Source organism: Pygocentrus nattereri, chromosome 20, assembly GCF_015220715.1.
Source record: "Pygocentrus nattereri isolate fPygNat1 chromosome 20, fPygNat1.pri, whole genome shotgun sequence".
In the NCBI taxonomy this organism is placed as follows: Eukaryota; Metazoa; Chordata; class Actinopteri; order Characiformes; family Serrasalmidae; genus Pygocentrus; species Pygocentrus nattereri.
In genome coordinates this window covers 32,005,337-32,023,368 of record NC_051230.1, presented here as the reverse complement: position 1 = coordinate 32,023,368, position 18,032 = coordinate 32,005,337, and the positions used below count along the sequence as shown (strand labels likewise).

Sequence of the window (18,032 nt, the reverse complement as noted above, 5' to 3'; positions counted from 1 at the left end):
TTTAAATACACTTAATAGACTTAAAACATTATAGACATTAAACATGTGTTTTTTGTATTTAATACACTTTTAAAAAGTTCACATAGATGCATTTTTCTTTCACAAGGCTGTGCAGAAGATACTGATAATGACTTTTCATCTCGTTTGAGCCACACCCACTAAACTCTACCACAGCCTGGTATAGTTTTCTGAAGTTAGTTTCCTCCTGGTAACGGTGCAGAGATGGTTCTGGCTCTGCTGCTCTGTGTCGTGGGTGAGTGTTAGTGTTTCATTCAGGTCCTTGTTAAACTGATGAAGAAGTAACAACACAGTCATCTGGTTGAGTTACATAACTGTGTAGTTGTATGGCTGTGCAGTTGTATAGCTGTGTAGTTGTATAGCTGTGTAGTTGTATAGCTGTGTAGTTGTATAGCTGTGCAGCTATATAACTGTGTAGTTGTATAGCTGTGTAGTTGTATAGCTGTGTAGTTGTATAGCTGTGTAGTTGTATAGCTGTGTAGTTTTATAGTTGTGTAGAGCTGAAAAGGCTCTGAGTTATTCATCTTATCAGTGGAGTATTGAACAGATTGGACAGCTGAAGCCGTGTTTAACTGTGCTTGGTCTGTATTGTGTGTTGCAGGTCTACTCTCAGTGTCTGGCGGCTCTCAGGACACTTTAATGTTGGAGGCAGAACCTGGAGATAATGTGACTCTTCACTGCCACAGCAACCTCATAAATGGATCGCCGTATATACACTGGTTCAAGCAGATAAATACTTCTGCTCCAGAATTCCTTTTAATGCTTTACTCAGCACACGTGATCAAACGGCCTCATGATTTTGAGAGAATTACGGGGTTTGTGAACAACTCCACGACTGTTTCTCTCATAATACGTGATGTCAGATCGGCTGATTCTGGACTCTATTTCTGTGGCATTCAGAGGATGCATGGCAACTTAACCATCAGCAGTGCAATACTTCTACAAGTTAAAGGTAATGTCCAGCTACTTACCTTAGATCTTGTAAATAACATTTCGAGCGAAAGGAATTAAAAGGTTTGTCATGTTTGAGTCGGTCTTGTTTCTTGCTGTTTATTCCTGTTGAACACTTACAGCTCTGCTTACTGGGCTGAAGAACACCTTCCAAAAACCGCAAAACAAAGCACACGTGAACCCGTTCTTATGCTGGAACTGGCATGAAGGTTTATGAGAAAGTGGTGTTCATAGAGAAGAGCTCGTGTGACTGTGTGTGTAGTTTTAACTGCACATTTGTGGTTTTACATATCCAGAAATGTGTTTTATATCTAGATCAAGAAGCACATGAAGCAGAAGAAGCAGAAGAAGCAGAAGAAGCAGAAGGCAGCTCTTTCAATATCTTCTTCATCTTGACTGTGATCTTCGTCGTTGCGACTGTGGTACTCAGCGCTCTACTAATCTTATTGAAGGCCAGAAAATAACATAGAAGGTAAAGTATTGTTATTATTTTGATGGCTACTTCATATAAACTCAATTCCTAAAGCGTTGGGACTGTGTGTGAAATGTAAATCAGAAAGAAGTGTTTGTAAATCCACTTTCATCTGTACTTAAATAGAAACAGTACAAAGACAAGATGCTTAATGTTTTATCTGGCCAATTAATTACCTTATGGCCGTACTATTCATTTAGTAAATATACATTAATTCTGAAACTGATGCCCACAGCACAATCCAAAAAGATTGAGACAGGAATAATTTAAGGCCAGAAACATTGTGAAATGTTCTGAAAACATTCGGTGATACAATCATGCTTGGGTGTAAAAAGAGTGTTTGTCAGGATTTGAGGTAATTAACTCTCTATGATGCATAATATTCAGAGATTCTGGAGAAAACAAGGCCTCAGATGGCACTGCATTAAACCCAGCATGCTTCAGTGATGGATATCAGCACCTGGCCTCAGGAACACTTTGACAAATGGCTGTCAGTAAACACTGAACGTCGCTGCATCACAAATACAAGTTATGCACAGATGAAGAAATAGTGGCAAAGTCCAGAAACACTGCCCACTTCTCTGGGCACGAGCTCTGAAATGGACTGAAGTTCAGTGGAAACGTGTGCTGTGATCTGATGAGTCCACTTTTCAGACTGTTTATGGGAATAATGGATGTTGTGTTTTCTGGGCCAAAGAAGTAAAAGTCATTTTTATTAGCATTTTAATCACTGTCCCAGCGTGGAATTGGGTTTTTATATTAATGGGCCCTTTTTCTTTATTTTTAATAAGTAAAAATTCATGTTATGTGTGTATGATGTACAGACTCTGTAAAGAGATATTGGGTTTGGAGAATTTTGAGACAGAATTACAAAAAAGAGAAGTATACTGCACCTTAAATATGCTTTTAGTTTACTTAATGATTTTTTTAAATTGCTCTTCATGTTTTATTACAGCAGCTGATCCTAAAGAAGACCATGGGGTAAAAACACAAATTTAACAGGCAAAGATAGAAGAGCTGCAATAAACTATGCTAAATGCTCACTATAACCAACAGATGAAGAAACCATTTAACTTACAATGTTTATAATATATTTAATATATTATTTTAGATGCTTTTTTATACACACATTTAATGAAGCCTGTATTCATATATTGTTATAAATATGCTTATAATGTTTTTTGTTTGCTGCTTTATTCTGGATTTTTTGTTTAATGCTGGAAAATTGACATGTTGACAAAAATTGTGATTGTTGATTGGTACTAAATGGCCTGAGTTAAACTACAAAGTATGTGTTAGTGAGATATTCTATGCATGTAAAATGCAAAACATGAATGTAAATAAATATGTAAATTCTTTGATATTATCTTTTTACTTTATTTACATTAAAGCTAAGATTAATTAATTAACATGTTTAGAGGTTTGGAAAAAAGTAACATTTTCCATGTATAAATTTACAGTAAATTACAGGCTACTAAATTACAGCTGTTATGTAAAAATACAGGACCTTACCATAATTTGTTTAGTTTAATACTGTAAGTGAACAGTTAAAAGCAGCTTCATCACAGTTATCCTGTGGTTTAGGCAGCTGTACAGTCCCAGTGTACAGTTTGTTTTATTGTTATTTACTCTTAACATGTTTCTGTAAATTGATGTGAAAGTAATGCAACTAGCAACCAGACGTTTACTGTAATTTTACAGTAGTTTTTTATTGTATGTGTTTTATTATTGCTTATTAATTAGGTGTCACTTTTTTGAGAAATGAAAGAGAAAAATGTGAGTAGTTTTTTTCTTAGAATTTTAGAGAAATTAAATAATAAAACACTGTAATAATAATAGTTTATATTTGATTCGTAAACAAGTTTAACATACTTGATGCACTTTGTGTTTTTTCTTGATTTGTAATTTGTGGAATTCTCCACATTATTGAGGGGTATCAAAGTTTTGAGAACTATGTTTGTTGACAGCTGGTATCTGATGTGAGTTTATGATGGAAAATGCTTTTGCAAAAGTTGCAGCTTCAACATAAAGTAGAGGTGATAGGAAACCAGTGTGTGCAGTGCAGGAAGCGTTTTAAGCAAGGCGTCTTCCTGCCCATACACTTCTTTGCTGCCCTGTGACTGCTGTTCACTCATTTTGTAACAGTTATTAAAAGTCTTTACTTTTTCTTCTCAACTATCATCATATTTATCAACAATTTCCCAGAAATTCTTATAATGGAAGCTTTACAAAGGAAAGAAAATGTGCACTTGTAATTGTAATCAACTCTCTGTATTGAACATAGTACAACAACATAATTTGTTTTTGTGTTTTTATATTGACATGCAGTTGTGTGCAAAAGTTCAGGCACTGGTCAAATTACACATATTTGTAGGTTTTCTAAATGAAAATAAGTAAGTTATATATAAGTTAAAATAAGTACAGAGAACACAGTTCTACACATTTTAATCAACAATTACATTGAATCTAACGTGTTGGAAAAAGTAAAACATTAAATGTGGCCTGTGCAAAAGCTATGGCAACTATTTTATGTCTTAACATTTTAATTAATAGATCTCAGTTTGAATATTTGTTATTAATCCATGGATGGATTTACAAATCAGTGAGTTTACAGGAACACAAGAGGGCTTTATTTATTTATTTATTTATTTATTTATTTATTTATATACCTCATAAAAAGATTATAATATGATTATAATATAAGATTATGTAAAATTATAGAAAGAGTATTACTATAAAACTATGTATTTTAACATTGCATATAACATGTCGTTGCTGTCAGAAGAAAACCTTGTATCTCGAAAATAGTAACTTTACAGGAGAAGGAAAAAACATACGTCACTTTCAAAGTAAGTCAATGGAACCAGAATTTTTCCCATGTCATTTTGGGATATATATATATATATATATATATATATATATATATATATATATATATATATATATATATATATATAAAGTAAAATGCATGTGTGTGTATGTATGTATGTATGTATGTATGTATATATATATATATATATATATATATATATATATATACTACATTGAAAAAGATATAAAACATATATTATATGATGTTGTACTTCATGAATCATGAATTTTACTTTTTTGAATTTTGATTCTTTCATCATATTTAAAAAAAGGTTTGGACAGTAAAGAATTTACCACTTCATAATGTTTCCATTCCTTTATACACTTAACACTTTAAAAACACTTAAAAGACTGAAAACATCAACTGATGACACACACACACACACACACACACTCACATGTCTATATATATATATATATATATATATATATATATATATATATATATATATATATATATGTATATATATATAGACATGAGCTACATTGAATAAAGCGTTTCAGGTGTGCGAAAGTTAACATTTTTCATTTTAAAATTCACCACATTCTCTGTTGGGGGAAGGTAGGGACTGCAGGCAGGCCAGTCCAGCACCCACACCCTCTTCTTCTGAAGCCCTGCCTTTATAACATGTGCAGAACGTGGTTTTGCAGTATCTTGTTAAAATATGCATCTGGTTCCCTGGAAAAGATGTCGTCTAGAAGGCAGCATATGTTGCTCCAGAACGTCTGTGTACTTTTCTGCTTTGATGGTGCATCACAGAAGAGAGACCACTGACACAACGCCCACACCACGGCAGACCCGGGCTTTTGGACTTGCCCCTGGTAACAGTCTGGATGTGTCACGGTTGTTATGATGTCAAGTTTGTAAAAATAGCAGAAGCCTTTTTGGTGCTATGTAGAACCGTATACAATCCCATTTCCAAAAAAGCTTGGAACGCAGTGCAGAATATAAATAAAAACAGAATGCAATAATATGAAAATCATGTAAACCCCGTTTATAAAGGAAAATACAACAAATACAACATATCAAATGTTGAAAGTGAGAAATTTTATAGTTTTTTTGAAAAACATATGCTCATTTTGAATTTCATGCCTACAACACGTTCCAAAAAAGTTGGGACGGGGGCCTGTTTACTGCTGTGTTTCATCACCTCTTCTTTTCACAACACTCTGTAAGCGTTTGGGAACCGAGGAGTCCAGTTGCTGTAGTTTTGAAAGTGAAAGGTTTTGCTGTTCTTGTTTTAGGATTTAAGATTTCAGCTGCTTATCATTTCAGTCCAGTCTAATTTGTCATATTTTTCATTTCATAATGTGGCAAATGTTTTCAATGGTGACAGGTCTGGACTGCAGGCAGGTCAGTTTAGCACCCATACTCTTTTACTACTGAGTAATGTTGTTGTAATACCTGCAGAATGTGGTTCTACATTGTCTTAGGAAATAATCAAGGCCTTTCCTGAAAAAGATGTCGTCTGGATGGCAGCATATGTTTATATCATTCAGCATTAATAATGCCTTCACAGATGTGCCAGTCACGCATGCACCAATGCACCCCTATACCATTATGAATACTGGCTTTTGAACTGTGCACTGATAACAAGATGAGTGGTCTTTAGCCTGGAGAAAAAAAAATATTCTAATTTTGATTTGTCAGACCACAGGACACTTTTCCACTTCCCCTCAGTCCATTTTAAATGAGCTCTGGCCCAGAGAAGGTGGCAGTGTTTCTGGAACCTGTTTATATCTGGTTTCTTCTTTGTGTTTTAGAGTTTTTTAACTTGTAGCGACAAACTGTTTTCACAGACAGTGGTTTTCAGACGTGTTTCTGAGCCCATGCAGTGATTTCCACTGCAGAATTATATCTGTTTTTAATGCAATGCCACCTGAGGGCCCAAAGATCACGGCCAGCTAATACTGGTTTTCGGTCTTGTCCCTTACATACAGAGAGTTCTCCAGATTCTCTGAATCTTTTAGTGTTATAATGTATCGTAGAGGATGAAAAGCAACAGTTCTTTGCTATTTTATGTTGAGAAACGTTATTCTTGAATTGTTATTTGATGGTGCAGTCTTTCACAGAGTGGTGAACCCCTCCTCATCTCTACGTCTGAAAGTCTCGGCCTCTCTGAGATGATTTTTTATGCACAATCATATTACTGACCTTTTGCCAGTCAACCACTGGTTCTTTTTTATTAACATTACACAACTTTACCAGCCTTGTTTTGGAACGTGTTGTTGGCATCAAATTCAAAACGGGAATATATTTTCCAAAAATCAATAAAATGTCTAATTTTCAACATTTGACATGTTGTGTTTGTACAATTTTTAATTAAACATGGGGTTTAAATGATTTGCAAATCATTGCAATTTTTTTTTTTACAATTTGCAAAGCATCCCAACTTTTTTTGTTCACCATCAATCTGAATAACCATTTCACCATGCAAAGAAGGCTTTAGTCAGGCAAATTGAGCATTTATGGTTCTATACAGAACCATTTTCTTTACTAAAGAACCCTTGAAGAACCATCTTTTCCTTAAGTTAGCACTCTTAGCACAGGTTTTAGCACTGAAGTGTATCAGTAAATCCAGCAGTATGTATGTATTATATTCTATGTTATGTCTATCATTTGCATACGTTCAACTTAAGCCAGCACTCAAAAGCACAACTAGGTGTATATAATTTATGTTTAACCACAATACACTTAATTACAATTTAAATACACTTAATAGACTTAAAACATTATAGACATTAAACATGTGTTTTTTGTATTTAATACACTTTTAAAAAGTTCACTTAGATGCATTTTTCTTTCACAAGGCTGTGCAGAAGATACTGATAATGACTTTTCATCTCGTTTGAGCCACACCCACTAAACTCTACCACAGCCTGGTATAGTTTTCTGAAGTTAGTTTCCTCCTGGTAACGGTGCAGAGATGGTTCTGGCTCTGCTGCTCTGTGTCGTGGGTGAGTGTTAGTGTTTCATTCAGGTCCTTGTTAAACTGATGAAGAAGTAACAACACAGTCATCTGGTTGAGTTACATAACTGTGTAGTTGTATGGCTGTGCAGTTGTATAGCTGTGTAGTTGTATAGCTGTGCAGTTGTATAACTGTGTAGTTGTATAGCTGTGCAGTTGTATAACTGTGTAGTTGTATAGCTGTGCAGTTGTATAGCTGTGCAGTTGTATAACTGTGTAGTTGTATAGCTGTGTAGTTGTATAACTGTGTAGTTGTATAACTGTGTAGGTGTATAGCTGTGTAGTTGTATAACTGTGTAGTTGTATAGCTGTGCAGTTGTATAACTGTGTAGTTGTATAGTTGTGTAGTTGTATAGCTGTGTAGTTGTATAGCTGTGCAGTTGTATAGCTGTGTAGTTGTATAGCTGTGTAGTTGTATAGCTGTGTAGTTTTATAGTTGTGTAGAGCTGAAAAGGCTCTGAGTTATTCATCTTATCAGTGGAGTATTGAACAGATTGGACAGCTGAAGCCGTGTTTAACTGTGCTTGGTCTGTATTGTGTGTTGCAGGTCTACTCTCAGTGTCTGGCGGCTCTCAGGACACTTTAATGTTGGAGGCAGAACCTGGAGATAATGTGACTCTTCACTGCCACAGCAACCTCATAAATGGATCGCCGTATATACACTGGTTCAAGCAGATAAATACTTCTGCTCCAGAATTCCTTTTAATGCTTTACTCAGCACACGTGATCAAACGGCCTCATGATTTTGAGAGAATTACGGGGTTTGTGAACAACTCCACGACTGTTTCTCTCATAATACGTGAAGTCAGATTGGCTGATTCTGGACTCTATTTCTGTGGCATTCAGAGGATGCATGGCAACTTAACCATCAGCAGTGCAACACTTCTACAAGTTAAAGGTAATGTCCAGCTACTTACCTTAGATCTTGTAAATAACATTTCGAGCGAAAGGAATTAAAAGGTTTGTCATGTTTGAGTCGGTCTTGTTTCTTGCTGTTTATTCCTGTTGAACACTTACAGCTCTGCTTACTGGGCTGAAGAACACCTTCCAAAAACCGCAAAACAAAGCACACGTGAACCCGTTCTTATGCTGGAACTGGCATGAAGGTTTATGAGAAAGTGGTGTTCATAGAGAAGAGCTCGTGTGACTGTGTGTGTAGTTTTAACTGCACATTTGTGGTTTTACATATCCAGAAATGTGTTTTCTATCTAGATCAAGAAGCACATGAAGCAGAAGAAGCAGAAGGCAGCTCTTTCAATATCTTCTTCATCTTGACTGTGATCTTCGGTGTTGCGACTGTGGTACTCAGCGCTCTACTAATCTTACTAAAGGCCAGAAAATAACATAGAAGGTAAAGTATTGTTATTATTTTGATGGCTACTTCATATAAACTTGATTCCTAAACCGTTGGGAATGTGTGTGAAATGTAAATCAGAAAGAAGTGTTTGTAAATCCACTTTCATCTGTACTTAAATAGAAACAGTACAAAGACAAGATGCTTAATGTTTTATCTGGCCAATTAATTACCTTATGGCCGTACTATTCATTTAGTAAATATACATTAATTCTGAAACTGATGCCCACAGCACAATCCAAAAAGATTGAGACAGGAATAATTTAAGGCCAGAAACATTGTGAAATGTTCTGAAAACATTCGGTGATACAATCATGCTTGGGTGTAAAAGGAGTGTTTGTCAGGATTTGAGGTAATTAACTCTCTATGATGCATAATATTCAGAGATTCTGGAGAAAACAAGGCCTCAGATGGCACTGCATTAAACCCAGCATGCTTCAATGATGGGTATCACCACCTGGCCTCAGGAACACTTTGACAAATGGCTGTCAGTAAACACTGAACGTCGCTGCATCACAAATACAAGTTATGCACAGAGGAAGAAATAGTGGCAAAGTCCAGAAACACTGCCCACTTCTCTGGGCACGAGCTCTGAAATGGACTGAAGTTCAGTGGAAACGTGTGCTGTGATCTGATGAGTCCACTTTTCAGACTGTTTATGGGAATAATGGATGTTGTGTTTTCTGGGCCAAAGAAGTAAAAAACTCATTTTTATTAGCATTTTAATCACTGTCCCAGCGTGGAATTGGGTTTTTATATTAAATGGGCCCTTTTTCTTTATTTTTAATAAGTAAAAATTCATGTTATGTGTGTATGATGTACAGACTCTGTAAAGAGATATTGGGTTTGGAGAATTTTGAGACAGAATTACAAAAAAGAGAAGTATACTGCACCTTAAATATGCTTTTAGTTTACTTAATGATTTTTTTTAATTGCTCTTCATGTTTTATTACAGCAGCTGATTCTAAAGAAGACCATGGGGTAAAAACACAAATTTAACAGGCAAAGATAGAAGAGCTGCAATAAACTATGCTAAATGCTCACTATACCCAACAGATGAAGAAACCATTTAACTTTTAATGTTTATTTTAGGACATTTCATATATTATTTTAGACGCTTTTTTATACACACATTTAATGAAGCCTGTATTCTTATATTGTTATAAATATGCTTATAACCTTTTTATTAGATTTATTTGCTGCTTTATTATGGGTGTTTTTAAATGCTGGAAAATTGACATTTTGACAAAAATTTGTGATTTTTTATTGGTACTACATGACCTGAGTTAAACTACAAGGAATGTATAAGTGAGATATTCTATGCATGTACAGGGCAAAACATGAATGTAAATAAATGTGTAAATTGATTTTGTTTTATTATTATCTTTTCCTTTAATATCAATAAAGCTAAGATTAATTAACATATTTAGAGGTGGGAAAAAGCTGTTTTTACATACATACATTAAAATGTAATGTAATGTAATGTAAATTTTATGTAAAAATACAGGACCTTACCGTTGACTGTAGTTTACTACAGTAAGTGAACAGTTAAAGGCAGGTAGCTGTACATTCATAGTGTACAATTTCTTTTATTGCAATTTACTGTTGATATGGTTCAGTAAATTACTGTGAAAGTAATGCAGAAATTTACTGTAATTCTACTGTGATTTTTTTCCTGTATGTTTTATTATTGCTTCCTGCCAAAGTTAATTAGGTGTCACTTATGTATTCTGATCATATTTGGACAAAACACTTTTTCTTACTTAAAATAAATCTTGTTATTGTAACATTACTTTTTAGAATTTAAGAGCAATTTAAAAAATGAAGATTTAAAAAAATTTTACAGAAATTAAAGGATGAAACATTTGAATGATTTATTAATAATAATGTGTCTGTGCCTTTTTAGTGCTCCCAAAATAATGAAAATTCCTGATATATATTTGATTTATAATAAAGATAACATACTTCATTCACTCGTGGTTTTAATGATATTGAATGTTTATAAAGTTTTCTAATTATTAATGAGGTTTATAGGTGCTTTATAGACTACTGTCCATTTAAAAGGAAATATACCAAAAAGCTACACTTGTGAAACTACATATTTATAAGTCACCAAAGAATTTATGAAGTATTACTGGAGTTTATAAAAAATGTATAAGCATTGTTACAAAGCGGGAAGTGTTCTGTTTTCATTTGCTAAATTTAACATACGGGAAAGAATACAACATCAAATTTGGCCTGTGCAAAAGTTATGGCACATTTTCCTAATGAATTTTCATATTAATTAAAAATGCCTCCCATTTTAAATATTTTTTATTAATCTCTCTTAAAATGTTGTTACTGTTGCTCAAAGAGTTTTTTCTTTTTCTTACTGTATTGTTATTTTTTTTAAATATATATCAACACAGGGAATGAAAACTCAAATGGAAGTGGAATACTTGGTCCTGGAGTGCCTCCTAGTGGCTCCACCAAAGCTCAACTTGTTTGATGGTTTAGATTTATATCTGCTAAAGGATTCCACTTGAGCATGTGCAGACTTTGAACACTGGTGAAAAAATATAAAATGTTATTAAATAGGAATTATATTTTAGCATACAAGTTATACTTCAGCATTTTTTCATCGCAATATTATGTTCAAAGGGAAAACAGGCCATTTAGCATAACGATGTCGAGGAAAAAAAACTTGTATCTCCAAAATAGTAACTTTACAGGAGAAGGAAAAAACCTACTTTACTTTTAATGCAAGTCAATGGAACCAGACATATTGTCAAGTCATTTTGGACCATTTCTTTTCTTCCATTCATCATGAAATTTATACACAACGTAAAGGGCAACATGCCTTTTCAAATTCTGATAAAAACTAAAAAAAAACGAGAAAAATGGAGATATGAGGTATCAATTTCAGCAGTGAAACAAACATTTACTTCTGGGATTTCCAACATGTCAGAATACCATTTTCACTTTTGATTAGCAATCAGCACATATTACAACGTAATTAATATTAATCAAATTGGTTTCTTACATTAAAATGAAAGGTACAAGCCAGGAATTCGTACTAGTAACTGAAATCTTGCCTGAGAACATATATAATCTCTACTTGCGACATTGAAAATTCGGAAATGTTAGAAATTTGGACATTAAATACTACAAAAAATTCAGTTGTACAAATAGCATTTCTACTTTTTCAACTTAATTTCAGCTGGGGAAGATTCAAAATGAAGTCAATGAATGATATAAAACTGATACCAGAAAGTGTATTAAAAAACCTTTATTTCTAATTTCTTGGGAGACGAGCAGTGAATCGCTGTGCTTTTAACGCACTGATAAATGTGAAGAGGGCAGAGGAAGAAAGTGCAGGATTTCAGACACATCCTCCTTCAGGTCTCGTGTAGATCCTCTCACTGTTTCCCTCTTTCAGCGCTGCGTATCTGGCCAGAGTGAAGAGGTAATCACTCAGCCTGAACGAAGAGCAGCAGGACAACAAAGCTTTAGCATTTCAGTTCATTCAAACCAGCAAGGTTTACAAACAATGCGACAGTCACTGCACTCAACCAATAAAGAACTGTGTCAAAAATGAAATAATGCATATAGTAATAAACTAGTTTAGCAGCTCTTTGACTGAAACGAAGCAGAATAACAGCCGAACAAAGCGATGATCATCAAATCTCGCGTTCATTTCTAATTAAACTCATGCCAGTTTTCTCAGGGACTCTTGCATGTTAGTGGTAAACATCTGGACACTACACTCTTAAAAAGAAGGTTCTTCAGGGGTTCTTTAGTGAAGGAAACTGTTCTATATAGAACCATGAACACTCAACTAGCCCTTTGCCCGATTAAAGGCTTCTGTGCATCATGAAAGGGATCTTCAGACTGATGGAGAATGTGCTGTAGATGGTTCTACGTAGCACCTTTTTGGAAAGGGTTCTGCTACAGTTCACATGATGTGAAGCTTGTAATAATAGCAGAGCCATTTTTGGTGCTACATAGAACCCTTTTCAAAAAGGTGCTATATGGAACCATCTCCAGCACATTTAATCATGCAGGTTTTTGAGTGTCCATGGTTCTACATCCATTTTTGTTCCCTAGAGAACCATGAAGAACCATCTTTCTTAAGAGTGTAGAGTGTGTGAAATGTATAGAGTCTTGTGCAAAAGTTTGGGCCTCTGGTCAAACGGCACGTCTAATTTAAGTGAACGTGTTCTCTACACATTTTAAAGCACAATAACTGTTTATTTGCTGAAGTTGACATATAAAACTCATACTTCAATAAGTACATTGAAAAGGGCCATATTTATGCGTGCTGTCTGTAGAGGATCTGTCGTGTTCACTTAGAAACTCTACAAAAACATGTCATTTGGCTGGGGGAGCTCAAACTTTTGCACTCGACTGTATATGACTACAACCACCCGTGTGAGTGGTTTAGCTTACTGCTAAAGTGAATGCAGAAGAAGATGTCAGTGGGACGAATTCAGTGGTTTACCTGTTGAGATACTTGCCCACATCAGGGTCGGCCTCACCGGAGCGGATTATAGGAGCCACACTGCAGAGAAACACAGAGAAAAGGGTCAGTGGTGATTTATAGGTTCTTCAAAGATGCTGGAAACAGTGAAAGTGATCACATTTAAACTCTGTAAACAGGATCCCAGACATAGATTAAGCCTAGTCATGGGCTGGAGGAGGTCAGGGAACCAGCCTTGTGACCGGAAGGTCGCGGTTCGATCCCCAGAGCCGACAGTCCATGACTGAGGTGTCCTTGAGCAAGACATCTAACCCCCAACTGCTCCCCGGGCGCTGCGGATTGGGCTGCCCAACACTCCAGTCAAGTGTGCTCACTGCCCCCTAGTGTGATGAGTTAAATGCGAAGGTGAAATTTCCCTGTTGTGGGATCGTTAAGGGTCACTTAATCTTAGTCTTAGTCTTGGACTAAACTGCAGCACTAACGGCAAATCACTGTTTCATTTCAGTCTGAACTTAATCTGGGTCTGAGAATTATTCTACACTGTGAAGCTATAAATATACTGTACACTCTTACAAGTGTGTGTGTTTGTGTGTGTGTGTGTGTGTGTGTGTGTGTGTGTGTGAGAGAGAGAGACTGACCAGCGCTCGGCCCGCCGACACACAGCTCTGGCAACATGCAGTGCAGCACTGCTCTTCCCTCCAGACTGCAGAATGTCAACCACAGTTAGAGGACAAGAGACGCTATGAAGACACACTGAGCACCATTTTCTCACAATAAAGCCATAAAACAGCAAACACAGCCAAAACATGCATCTTCCACCATAAGACCTGCATCACTAGTGGTGGGCAACATGATATTTTATCATTATTGTGATGAATTAGATCTCAATATGCTTTTCTGAGTATATCGTTTGTGTTGTCGGCAGTAAAAGCTGCATGTTTCACTACAAAGAGAGCAGAATTAGTCCCTTACAGCTGCATTTAGTGCAGTGAAACACTGAATACCAAACTTCTTCATCTAAATTCTGATAGTGCTATTTAGCACTACTGGTGCTTTCCCGTTTTTCCTACTACTTACTTAATCTCAGTCCTACAATACTAATGTCCTTCTGGGGTTAATTATTATATAAAGAGCTGGTTCTTTAGACTCATATTAAAGAGCAACTTCCCTCTTTTTTTAAGAAATCAATGGAATTGCCCTTTAAGCTTAAGCCTGGACTCAACAAGGCTTAAACTAGAAAAAGGCTTAATGTATGCTTGTGCGGAAAATTATATTTGTCACATTTTAACCATTTTTTTTCCTTTTCTGTGCCCTTTATACACTCTATGTATGTCACCGTGTTAATTACAGTGTTATAAACTCCAAAAATTCACCACAGTAAACATGCATAGCTCACATGGTGGTGCAAACAAACTCACAGGCAGTATGAAGCTGGTGAGCGGAGGAAGCTCCTCTGTGTAGGAATCAATCCAGCTCTCCAGCTCTGCTACCGGCTGACTGCTGAACTTCGTCTTTTCTGGATTAGAATGAGAAGAAAACACTGACTGAAACAACAACAAATGCTGCGGAAGCCTTCAGTGGTTTGCTGTTTCCAACAGGGTTTACAAAAAAAATACACGGGTTACATGGCTAGAAAGACACATGGGACGATTTAAAGGGCTCATATAACCATTTACTCCCCATATATCCACCTACTCAGCCTACAGCAGTTTAGCCCCGCTCACTCACACTGAAGTTATAAGGAGTGTTTCAGTCTGTGCTGCACAACACAAGGCAGGCATTGAGAGAGGAGCTCATTTACATATATCGGTCTTAAAGGCACAGCAATGTAGACAGCCTGTTTACCTGTCTGGGATGAAGAGCGGTTGGGAAATAGTCTCACAAGAATGAATTATTTAATAATTTAATTTAAGAGACCCTTATTAGTCCCACAACGGGGAAATTTCGCCTCCGCATTTAACCCATCTGTGAAGTGAAACACCACATACACTCTAGTGAGCACACACACACACTAGGGGGCAGTGAGCACACTTGCCCGGAGCGGTGGGCAGCCCAATCCGTAGCGCCCGGGGAGCAGTTGGGGGTTAGGTGTCTTGCTCAAGGGCACTTCAGTTATGGACTGTCGGCTCTGGGGATCAAACCGGCGACCTTCCGGTCACGAGGCTGGATCCCTAACCTCCAGCCCACGACTGCCCCAATTACGACTCTTTTTGGTAAGTAAGGGGACCTCAGGGGTCGAAATCTTCCGTTTGAGCGCTGGAGCTACAAGGCTAAGGTAGCTAACAAGTAATGGAAGCCCACCAATTAGCACGGTGTTAACTGCGTCCCTACATCATTGCACACTCGCCGCAAACCGTGTGGAGTTAATAGAGGTAACTGTCAGTTTCTGTGAAATGGTTCCTCGGATTGTTGGAGAATGTGCTGTACATGGTTCTAGATATGGCATTTTTTGAAGACAGTTCTATATGGCACCAAAAAAAGGTTCTGCTATTGAGCAGATATGACAAAAGGCTAATATAATAACAGTGGTGCCACTTTAAATGTTGCGTTAAATGGTTTAAAACGACATTATCAAGGGTTGTCTAATTAATAAAGACCTTAAAATCATTAGCAAGCATTTACAACACATGAATGAAAAGGGTAACAGTGACCTGTTGTCTGTCTAATAGTGACCCCTCATTAGGTCAGCGTAACCACATCATCATATTCCTCAGATATAACAGCTCACTTCTGCCCTTCTATTAATGTGTTATAACTGCTAATTAGTGGTTTTTAAAGCAATTATGAACTAACTAATAATAAACAAACTACTTTTAGACCATTCAGAAATATTATAAGTAGTACCAAACCTCAATGACATAGATTTGTATTACATTATTGCTACATTAGCCTTTTAACTTCAGTGCAAAACTAAAGAAGGCAAACTTTGGACTCCACTGGACATGAATGACTGCACACGGCTTCACGTTAAGCCCTACATACTGATGTGACTCTCTCTGGCTGACGAGCGAGGAGTTGCAATGTTGGAGCCCACATCCTGCAGCACACACTGGATCTGCATGAGGAAAAGGCAAAGTGTGAACACATCCAAGAAACTGCCCTCCAATCTGCTCTAATACATTAAACACATTAAATAAAACATAAAACACCTTAAATACACACACACCTTAAATACATACACACCTTGTCTAGCTGATCTGTGAAGGAATGTCCTTTCTCAAGGCAAAACTCTCTGGCCAGCCTGAAAGAGGACACATACAGGACTTTACCTTGTAATTAGACTTATAATCATGAAAGCTTAGAACATGTGGAGCCATGCACTCCTGTGGTGTTCACCCTATGGCTGATGACAGCTCATCTGTTGTTCCCAAAGCTTCAAATATGTGGTCCTCCTTCGGCCTCCTCTCTCCGGTGAATGTGCTAGAAAAGCCTGGTGAAATGGAAACAACAGAACCCACTTTGCTTTAAATGGGGGAGCATTTGTCAGAAATGTTGTGAAATGGAACGTTTCATGGCATGTTATGCATGTATAAGGCCAAAAGATGTTAGGAAAACCTTTATCTCCTGTTTTGGTGTATATCTTCGGAATCCGGTCTTCAGATTTTGTGGTATAGCTGCCTCAGAAAAGTAGGAGAGTATCAATGGTAAGACATATTTATATAGAACTGCACTCTGTAGCTCTACAGTTACAGACTGTAGTCCATCTGTTTCTCTTTACTCTGTTACCCTGTTCTTCAGTGGTCAGGACCCCCATGGTCCCTCACAGAGCAGGTACTATTTGAGTGGTGGATCATTCTCAGCACTGCAGTAACACTGACGTCGTGGTGGTGTATTAGTGTGTGTTGCGCTGGTGCGAGTGGATCAGACGCAGCGGTGCTGCTGGAGTTTTTGAACACTGTGTCCACTCACTGTCCACTCCATTAGACACTCCTACCTTGTCGGTCCACCTTGTAGATGTAAAGTCAGAGACGACAGCTCATCTGCTGCTGCACAGTTTGTGTTGGTCATCCTCTAGTCCTTCATCAGTGGTCACAGGATGCTGCCCACAGGACGCTGCTGGCTGGATATTTTTGGTTGGTGGACTATTCTCAGTCCAGCAGCGACACTGAGGTGTTTAAAAACTCCAGCAGCACTGCTGTGTCTGATCCACTCAGACCAGCGCAACACACACTAACCACCACGTCAGTGTTACTGCAGGGCTGAGAATGACCCACCACCCAAATAGTACCTGCTCTGTGAGGGTCCATGGGGGTCCTGACCACTGAAGAACAGGGTAACAGACTATCAGAGAAAGAGATGGACTACAGTCTGTAACTGTAGAACTACACAGTGGTCATGTATACAGATATAGACAGACAGATCTATAAACTCATATATATGGGTGGTGTATTTAGTCTAAAGCACAAACAGCACAACAATTCAGTGATCTAGTTCTAGCAGAACCACCCAGTTGGGCTCAGTAATGTGCCTGTCTAGGAGCAAGTAAGGAAAACACTAGGTGCGAGCTTCTTATCGAACTCTCCGTTCCACCTTAAATGTTGCAGCAGCTTCTTCTATCCACCGCCCGTCACGGCGCGACAGCTACACCAGTTAAGGTGGAACGGAAAGGCCGACATAGCCTCGCCGCAGACTGACAGCAGCGAGGCTTGGCTTCACTCTGGGAAGTCAGATATCGAGCTACCTTCTCTCCCCTCCACCGGGGGGCTGTATCGCCCGCACACACGCCGCCGGTCGGAGGACGGAGCGGAGCTGCGCACAGCGAGCCGCGGCCGCTGCCATGATCCTCTCAGCTCAATTTCACAACGCCATTCTAGAGACGTCTGTGTTTACAAGTCACTACGTTTGGCCTCCGTCGCTACCCGTACAGGGGGCTGGCAGGGGCGTTAAGTCGCCCGATGACGGTGCGAGCGGGAATCTGGCTTGTGATTGGATGTTGGG

The 18,032-nt window shown here is 37.6% G+C and overlaps 1 protein-coding gene and 1 gene segment (V, D, J or C); one reads left to right on the top strand and one right to left on the bottom strand.

The window, feature by feature from the left end:
• The first annotated feature begins 211 nt into the window (after window positions 1-211).
• LOC119261891 lies at window positions 212-2,799 on the top strand. The segment is given in 4 exon segments: window positions 212-253; window positions 620-970; window positions 1,285-1,441; window positions 2,397-2,799. Coding segments are annotated over 3 exon segments (531 nt in total).
• A 9,086-nt stretch (window positions 2,800-11,885) lies between these two features.
• mmab (metabolism of cobalamin associated B) lies at window positions 11,886-17,955 on the bottom strand. Its single transcript, XM_017709317.2, has 9 exons — window positions 17,776-17,955; window positions 16,650-16,708; window positions 16,431-16,524; window positions 16,278-16,335; window positions 16,077-16,149; window positions 14,513-14,610; window positions 13,733-13,797; window positions 13,116-13,175; window positions 11,886-12,093 (listed from the first exon to the last, which is right to left on the bottom strand). Exons 1-9 carry the CDS (start codon window positions 17,871-17,873, stop codon window positions 11,997-11,999), a joined length of 702 nt encoding a protein of 233 aa, XP_017564806.1. The 5' UTR covers window positions 17,874-17,955; the 3' UTR covers window positions 11,886-11,996.
• Window positions 17,956-18,032: the final 77 nt, after the last annotated feature.